Genomic DNA, 9,329 nt, shown 5'->3' on the forward strand with positions numbered 1-9,329 from the left:
AGAGTTTGGTGTTTCTGTGTTTGATCTGAGGTAAATAAAAAACCCCAGAACTCCCAGATGAGCTTCATGACTAATCCTTGCCTGGGTCTGCTCTGCCCTTTGCTGGTGCCACCAGACCTGCAGAGGCCTCCTGGAGGGGCCAAGGCTGCGGTGGCTGCAGCTGCTGGGAGCAGGGGGTGGTGTTCTCTCAGAGGAGCTGGTCTGGCTTTTCTCAGCAAGGCAGAGGACAGGCTCTGCTGAGTGAGGCAGTGCTGGGAATGGTGGATCCAGCCCTGGCTGGAATACAGAGCAGGGACAGGGAGCAGGGAACACGCTAAGAGAGAATGGGCAGGGGGAAAGGGAAAAAAAAAAACCACCAAAGTTTCTTTACAAGTTTTGAATTTCACATTATCACGTAGTAACCATTTTGCTAAATACAAGCATATTTTCAGTCACATACAGACAGCTAAATACAGCATTATTTTCACATTTCGTTACAGTGCATAACAAAGCGAGGACAGTGTAAAGTATGCTTTTATTCTGGAGGTTCTGAGCAAGTTCAGTTTAACATGCAGATTGTTTTTAACATGTGGTAGAGACCACAGAAAGTTAGCTTTTGCTTTTTTTTTTTTCTCTTTTTGTCCTAGAGTATAAGAGCTCCTGACCTTTAGCCTGTGAGAGGTATCACCTTCTGCTTTCTCAAAGTCCCTCTAAGTCAAAGCATTAAAACCAGTTGTTAGAAAAGAATTCTTAGCATATCCAATAAGTTCTTCATCTTAGAAAAAACATTCCAAATTTTGTACAGATGAATCTACATTTCCTATATTTTAATAAGCTGTCTAGAAAATGCAAGGAATTAGAAAAAGATGTAGATAATGATTTCTCTATCATTTAATATAACAATTTATTAACTCTAAATAGTTAAGATCATGTACATTTTCTTCTGTACTGTTCCTCTTTAGAATTACAACGCTTCTGTATTTAAATTGAAGATTTACTCTGAAGGCCAGAATGCACTTACTGGCTTAGGCTTTCTGGAATTTCTCCCTGGGAGCAGTAACGGGGAATGTCCAAAACCCATTAAATAAAATATTGTCTGTCTCATGAAAAGTGATCTTTCCCCTCTGGCCAGGTTCTCACACAGGGAATTACGGATTTCACTATTGCTAAAATGTCTGATCCAACTCCTCACTGCCCCTCATGTCACACCCTGGCTCTGTGCCCCTGGGGGCTCAGTCAGACACCCCCAGACACGCTCAGTGCCCAGCTGGCCCCTGAAAAAGCTGAAGCAGCTGCTAGGTGGACTTTCCATCCAGGGAACAAAGAAACTGACCCTTTGGTGCTGTGTGTCCCTGCCTTTGTGAAATGCAACTGACTGAGCTGGTCTGAGCAAACCCCACACTCTGCCCTGGCATCTGCCCAGTTCCTGTAGCGCTCCCTGCACCCACCTTTGCTCACCCAGAAACAGATTTTGTAAAGGGCACACTTTTCTTTCCATTTTAATCTTCAGGGCACTCAACCACAAGTGCCTGGCACTCACTGCCCTTCAGCAGGAGCTCTTGGATGCACCCACAGCCTATTCCAGCACTGACAAGCTCACCAAGAAGCCCCAGGCCACTGCCGCCCCCCTCCTGGCATCTGCTCCCTGTGCCCTCCCAGCAGGTGCAGTGCTGCTGCTCCCCTGCAGAGCCCAGGAACTGAAATTGTTCCTAGAACACCAAAAGCAAAAGTGCTCAGGGTTTGGGTTGCTGGGTTGGGTTTGCTGTGGGTTTGGGTTTTTTACAGCTTCAGTATGGAAACCACAGGTTTTTTCTTAATACAGAGCTGCCCATGTGCTGCTGCAAACTGTGAGAACAGGTTCAGAAGGAAAAACAGTCTGAACTCAACAGCAGTCAACACCTGTATTTCTGTAGACAGGGCAGATTAAAAAGCTGGAACAAATATTTTCTTTGTCTCTACTCAGAGGCCAAAAATAAACACTAGATGCTTCCTGTGGCTTTTACCTAATCCCCCATCCTGCCCATTGCAGTTTGGTGTATAAAGCTTTCAAACACAAGTAAAAAAGTCACTATAGTTTTGTTTGCTCACTTTCAATAGGCTCAAGTTCCCTAATTTGCTACAGGAGCACAGTCACCCCATTGCACTTCAAAAGCTTGGGTTAAAATTTGGCAGAAGCAAAGCTTTTAAGTGGTGAATGGCATTCCCAGAAAACATCCACCTACATACAGCTTTTGTGACATGGCTGCCATCCCATGATGGCCAGCCTGAGATGGATCCTCTTTTGTCAAACTAAAACATGGAGGAAAACAAACTTTACTCTTGAGTGTGTCTTGAGGCTTTCCTTCCCACCTGCTCAGACACTCCTGCTGTGTGTTCCACCTTCCCAGTGCCAATTCTCTTCCACAGAGGCCAAAACAGAAAATGACACTTCAACAGCAGAAAGTACCTATGGAAGCCGTTGCTTTCAATGCTATTTAACTTCTTTAAGAGCTAATCTCACCTTTTAGGATGTCTGATGCACCTGAGTTAAGCTTTTCAAGTTTTTTATTTTGTTGGGTTTCTTTTTTCCCTCCTTCCTTTCCATTCCTCCTTGTGACCTGGCTGGTAAGGTCAGCACAGTGCTGTTACTGAGACAGAAATGGTGTGTCCCACCTGGCTGCAACACCCCAGTCTTAACACATAACACCTGAGGACATGGTTCTCTCTTTATGCTCTTGATCACTTAATTCTGCTGGAAAGCCTGAACTTGGGGTACTTTCAAGGTACTCACCCAGGCACTAAATGAGTAAAAATTGCATTGAATAATCTCTACTGCAGCAAGAATTGCCACTTAGAGTCCTGGTTCAGCACAGCAAGAAAAACACTGTTAAGGGAGGAATAATTTAAACTTTAATTACCAATCAAATAAGTAGTTTTCCTCTTTAAACCCCACAAAATATTCTTTGCTATCAAACTAGGTTCAAGAACATAAGAAAGAAAACTCAGAAGTGTGCATACCATGTCAGTAAACTTCTCCTGTGGAACTGACCTTATGAGGAAATGGTATCTGTGCTGCCTTTAGACCTTCCTGGAAAGAAATAGCTGACACAAACCAAAATGTCCTCCTGCTTTCTCTCTGTCTGCCTGTTTGTCATACGACTGAGTATCCATCCTGTGGCTCCAAAAGCCAGCAGGGAGCTATGGGTTTACTTAAAAGAGAACATGTACAGTACCCTGGCATGTACCAGCCCATTCAGCTCTGTATACCCTCTCCTGTGTTGTGCAGCCCCTCATTTCTGCTTCCTGTCTCCTTACAACATCCACAGCACCCTCACTCGCTCTCCTTCAGGTTTGTAGCCCCCAGTTCTGAAAGGTTATTTGGAACTGAACATTTCTTTCCAGGGTCTGTCCTGGTGTCCAAAACAACACGGGAGGCTGTTCACAACGGGGGCGTGGCTCTCCACTCTGTCACACTGAGTTCACTTAGTAAAGGACGTTTGGTTAGTAGAGTTCATCACCACGGCCTCCCTAGAGGAGCTCAGCACAAGCACCTTCTATCTGATTTCACCACTTCTTCTGAGGAGTGCACTACGTTCGGGACAAAGCCGCTCTTTACCCCTTCCCATCCCTCCTGGATGGAAATGTCCCCCCTTTTCACCAGCTCGTAGATGTCCCGGGTCAGGTCGGTGAAGGCCTTCTCCACATTGATGGCGTCGCGGGCCGAGGTCTCGATGTACCTCATGCCGTAGGCGGCAGCCAGTTTCTCTGCCTCGTGCCGCGTCACCTGCCGCTGCGTGTCCAGGTCACACTTGTGCCCCACCAGGACAAACACGATCTGGTAGGGCTGCACGTGCACCTTGGTCTCCTCCAGCCACTCGTGCACGTTCTGGAAAGATCTGCGGTTTGTGATGTCAAAGAGGAGCAGTCCTCCCACCGAGTTCCTGTAGTAGGCTCTGGTGATGGACCTGCAAGCCAAGGAGCCACAGCAGTGTTAGCTCACAGCTCTCTGAACACATGGCCTTGAAGAAAGCAGCATTACCACCCTGCAAGTACAGGGCAAGAGAAGGCCATCCAGGCAACGCCTTAGAGCTTCCAGCTGGTGCTCTGTAGAGCTTGTCATCTAAAAGGAAAACTTATTTTGGCTTAAAGATTTCACGCTTGGGTAACTGCCCCACTGATTATGGCTCTCTTCAAAATGCCCCCATCATTTTATTCTCTCATGGATTTCTGTATGTCTCTGGCTGTTGAGTCCCACCCCACCATGTCAGTTCTCTGGACACCTCATCTAACCCATGGGTTTAGAAGCACTGTGACAAATCAAAGGATTCAACTGGAACCAAACACCCCCTCTCTGACAGCCACATAAAAGCAGGAGGTCAGAGATCTGGAAAGGCTGACCATGGGGCTGTAGCTCTCCTCCATATACCCAGAGCCCTGGGACAGAGACATCCACCCATCCCTACAGCTTCTTCCTCTACACAACTGGATGAAAGTGACATTGCAGTGACGGGACACTGGTACTGATCATGGCACTGACCAAGAAACAGCAAAATCATACAAGAGCTTCCAAGGAGAAGCTGCATGAACACTGCTCATGTTCCTGCAAATACTGACATTAAATAGTCATCAAAAGGACCCTGGAACTGCAGGCTGGAAAATGAAGGACATGTCCCACAGCTCTTCTGAGCCAGGCCAGCCCCAGGCAGCCAGAAGCAGCACAGGAAATCAGCAAACACGAATGGAGCAAAGCTGAGGCCATGGGGCTAAAGCAGAGCTACAGTTCAGTGACTGCTACACAAAGGGAAACCAAGAAGCTGATGAACAGTGGTGTTTCTGCAAGTCATGGATTTGCTCTAAATCCAGAAGCAACAATCGATTTCAGTCCCTGGAGGAATTCACGCTCAGGCCTGAACTTTCCTTGCTGGAGTAATACAAGCACTGCTGCATTTTTACCTTAGGACAGTCTTTTTTTTGGCTATGCAAGACTGTTGTTAGGTGCCATTTGGTCTTGTAGTGTGTGTATCTGTCAAAATTGCCCCAAGAAAAGATGAACTAGAGTTTTCAAGAATTGTTTTATCGACAAACATAGTGATGGGTGAAAATTCACAGACAAAACTGAAGAAAGCCAGTAGCAGGGGGAAAAACATAGCTGGCAATGTTTGGATGATTTCTCCTCTCCAACTGTTTGGCTTAGGAACAACAGTCACTCTGCACATTTGGCACTGAGGGAATTAGATCTGCCTTTTGCTATCTGGCCAGCTGCAAACAGATATTGGCACTTTGAATTCACCCCAACACTGTCACAGACATTTCTGCTTCTCCCTTGTGTTCTGTGCCATCAGCCCTGACTCCTCCTGCCAGCAACAACAATGCCCCAGGTACTTCTGAAAGACATGATGGGATCTAAGCTGAATGCTGCTTCAAGGTAAAATCAGGTGAAGGTCTCAGTGCCTTTTCTTAAAGCCTTTTCCACAACTATTTTCCTCACCAATTTGCAGGAGGCAAAGCCTATTGCCTTCATGCTGCACATCCCTCCCCAATTCACTTCTGAGGTCTCTACCTGCCCTCCTCTCACCACACACACACTGACCAGAGCAGAACAGGGACTTGCAGCTACTTTGGCCAAGTTTTAACACACGGACAATGTCTGGGAACTGTCCCCTGCTCTGTACCCATGGTGGGACTCCTGCAGCCAGGGCCTGTTTGTTTGAGTATTCCCCTTTGAGCCAAGGCAGAGCTGCTGGCTGGGAGGAAACAGCTCTTCTGTAGGTGGTGGGACACAGCTCCAGGGAGAGAGGGCTGACAGGCTTTTGCTTTTGCTAGCATTACACAACATCACGTTTCTGACAAGGGAACAGCAGTATCTGAGCAACGAGAGATGGGCAAAACCTGCTGGATCTGGCAAGAATTGGACCCTACTCTTCTACAGCTCCAAAGCAGCCTCAACACTGCCCCAGGCAGCATGTGCTGGGGCCTGGTCTGGCAAAGTAGAGTGGCACATGTTTAACTGTAATTTAAGCCTTGACTGCACAGAAATTGCTACTAATTTATGGAGAGTGAAAGAGCTCACAACAGGAGGTCAGGAAGAGCAAAATTGTAACACAGCTGCTGCTCAGAGAATGCCAAGGTGTTTTCAAAATAACTACAGTGGTTTTGTCCTCGTGGGGCAGCTGTTAAACTATGTAAATCAGACTGGAAATGCTCAGATCTGAAAACGGGGAGCTCATTCTTACAGATTTCCCTCCTCAAAAACTCCCTGTGCTTGACAAATGACAAAAAAAGTTTCAGGTTTCTGGAGAGTACCTTCTCCATTGTGCTTCTTGCCTATGATAAATCCAAGGGGCTTTGGCTTATTCCAGTAACAGCTAATTCTTGTCTCTGGCCAAGAAACATTCCTTGCAGGAGGAGCCCAAGAGTTGTCTTCATGGGGCACCATTCGTCACACAGAGCTAAGAGCAATTTGAAAGAGATAAACACAAACCAGATTTTACCTTATATTTTTTTTCCACATTTCAGAGTGATCCATAAAGGCCCCTGGCTTTGCTCCAGCTTTTCACATTGGGAATTCGAGTCTGCACTTTGGCAAGGGCGTTTCAAAGTTGCACACTGGGGTTTTTTTTACTGTCACCGACCACTCCTGCCCCTTGCACCCTTCCTGCCTTTGCAGGCTGCTGGCCAGGGCAGCAGTGCAGCTGCCCTTGCTCTGAAGGTCACCAGCTCATCCTGCTGACACCCCCAGGGCAGGGCTGGGTCAGCCCAGCACCGAGGGCCAGCAGCCTCCAGGGCCCTGGAGTTCCTGATGTGCAAAGGAAAGGAAATTGAAGCCATCCGAGAGCTCGGGCTCCTCACAGCAACGGCAGAACAGGGCACAGCGCTCAGGTGTTTTCTAGAGACCTCAGCCAGAGCCAAAGCTGGGAGCTGATGCAACTGCAAGCTAAAGCACCTCCTCTCTCAGCAGAATAAAGCAGCAGCTCCTTGCCTGCAAGGCATCGAGGCAGCAGAGGAAAATCCTGTCAGTGGATAAGGACCAACTACTGCACATCCTGGGCCAGATGCCAGTGCCACAGATGCGAGGGAAGGTGGTGAGAGGGGTGGGGTCGGGGAGTTTTCATCCACTGAATGAAACCAAAACATTCCTCAGGCGAGTCATTACAGCACAGACTGTGATGCTGCACAGAGATGTGGAACACAGGAAGTGATCCCAAGGGAGCAGGATGGAGGAGAGGATCAGGGTTAAAGACACATGAAAAACACAGACAAAAAACAGGAGGCCAGGAGCTGCGGGTACACTCACACACCTTCAAAATGAGCACTGTGAGCAGCAGGTCTGAGCTCCTCTCTGGCTGGGGCCGAGCCTGCTCCAGCCAGGGCTGCTGGTTTTCCCACACAGTCCTGTGGGAAACTTGGCATGGTCCCACAAGCTGCCTTTATTTTACTTCATCCAGACTTGGTTACTGTTGCTTAAGCCCCCAGATTGTCTGTGCCCATGCAGCGCTGGCACTCTCCAGAGAGCACCTGTCATCCCTGCACAGCCACAGCCAAAGGTTTGTCCCGACCTTTCTCTGTCCTACGGAGGAGAGCTGAGTTCTGCTGTCGCAGCACAGCACCCAAACGCATTTTCCACTGCGTTCCGTGGTGTTCGCCTGGGAAACATCCCGGCCCCTGCCTCCGCACCGGGGGAAGCAGGGAAGCAGGCGCTCTCCCTGCCAGCAGCATCCGCCGATGCAAGGACAGCTCCAGGCTGGCAAAGCGCGGACCCAGCGCTGCCTCGGGCCTCGTATCCCCCCCAGCGGCGGCGGAGCCGCCCCTCGCTATCCACACCTGCACATCCCGCACACCTGCACATCCCGCACACCTGCACATCCCGCACACCTGCCTGCGGCCATCTGGGGCGACACGGGTCCCAGGGATGGGGGAAGGATGCGGGGGAGGATGGGGGGCACAAAAGGTGCCAATTTGACTCTTCTTTGTCTCGTTTCCGCACGCCTCGCCCGGCCGCGGGCCCCCCCCCGCAGCCCCCGGCCCCGCGCCGCGGGTCTCACCGGAACCGCTCCTGCCCGGCCGTGTCCCAGATCTGCAGCTTGATCCTCTTGCCAGGCTCGATCTCCACCAGCCTGGAGAAGAAATCCACGCCCACGGTGGGGTCGGAGATCTGGGCGAAGCGGCCCTCGGTGAAGCGGCGGATGAGGCAGGACTTGCCCACGGTGGAGTCGCCGATGACGATCAGGCGGAACTGGTACAGCCAGATCGCCTCCATGCTGCCGCCGGCCCTCAGCGCCCGCCCGCCGCCGCCGCCGCGCCGCCCATGCCCGGCCCGGGCCCGGGGCCGGCCGCGGCCGCGCCGCTCAGGCGGGGCCCATGGCGGGACCTGCGCGGCTGCCGCGGGCCCGTCACCACCTCCGCATCCCGCCGAGCCCCGCCGAGCCCCCGCCGCCTCCGCTGCGCCCTACGCGGGCCCGGGGAGGCCCCGGAGCCGCCGAACCCGCGCTGGAGCCCGGCCTGAGTCCCTGCCCGCTGCCGCGGAACCGCGCTCGCCCCGCCGCTCCCCGCCCGAGCCGGAGCCGGGGTGCGGGATGGGGGATGCGGGATGCGGGATGGGTGATGCGGGATGGGGGATGGAGGATGCTGGATGGGGGATGCGGGATGGAGGATGGGGGATGCGGGATGGGGTGCGGGATGGGTGCGGGCTGCAGGCGCGGCCGGCGCGGTGCCGGTGATGCAATGGCGGCCGCGCGGTACCGCACTGCCGGGAGGAGCCGCCAGCCCCGGAACGCGGCGGTGCGGGAGCCGGGCGGGGCGGGGCGGGGCGGGACCGTGCGGGGCGGCCGGGCAGCCCTGGCCGAGGGCACCGGAGCGATCCCCGGCACCGGGAGAGGCTGTGCTGAGCCCATGGCTGGGGAGAGCTCATCTTCCTCGGCGCTCCGCCAAGGGAAAGGGGCAGTCGAGCAAGGTGCGCATCACCTTTCTGTGTTTTAAACCCGAGACTCGTTTCTGGAGAGATTCAGGCTCCTCGCTACTGCACTGGGGGCTCCGTTCCCACTGAAATCTGGCGGAGGAGCCAAGTGCTCCTGGCACTTCTGGAGAGCATCGGTACCGCCCCAGGGTCACCTGCACCGCACCAGCCTCTCTGGAAAGGGACACTGGTAACAGGAGGCGTCCTGCTCACCAAACCCAACAAGTACACATGCTCACACATACCTGTGTGTCTGTATATATATATATATATATATCGTGTGTGTGTATACCATATGTGTACAGTCTCAAAAATTAGTAATTATGGACATTAAATACCCAGCAATCTAAATACCACAAGTCTTAAATGCATTTCCCTCACTTTGCTGGAGTGGGTTCCGGGCTCAGCAGGGTGACAT

General features: G+C 51.7%; 1 protein-coding gene across 1 annotated transcript; it reads right to left on the bottom strand.

Moving 5' to 3' along the window:
* Positions 1-361: 361 nt before the first annotated feature.
* On the bottom strand, positions 362-8,758 carry RAB39B (RAB39B, member RAS oncogene family). The gene is made up of 2 exons (XM_071442446.1): positions 8,001-8,758; positions 362-3,923 (listed from the first exon to the last, which is right to left on the bottom strand). The coding sequence occupies exons 1-2, from the start codon at positions 8,213-8,215 to the stop codon at positions 3,497-3,499; spliced, it is 642 nt and encodes a 213-aa protein (XP_071298547.1). The 5' UTR covers positions 8,216-8,758; the 3' UTR covers positions 362-3,496.
* Between the last annotated feature and the right edge of the window lie 571 nt (positions 8,759-9,329).

The sequence above is a fragment of the Agelaius tricolor genome, unplaced genomic scaffold (genome assembly GCF_023055355.1).
Source record: "Agelaius tricolor isolate 1412-34295 unplaced genomic scaffold, bAgeTri1.0.p SCAF_17, whole genome shotgun sequence".
Lineage (NCBI taxonomy): Eukaryota > Metazoa > Chordata > Aves > Passeriformes > Icteridae > Agelaius > Agelaius tricolor.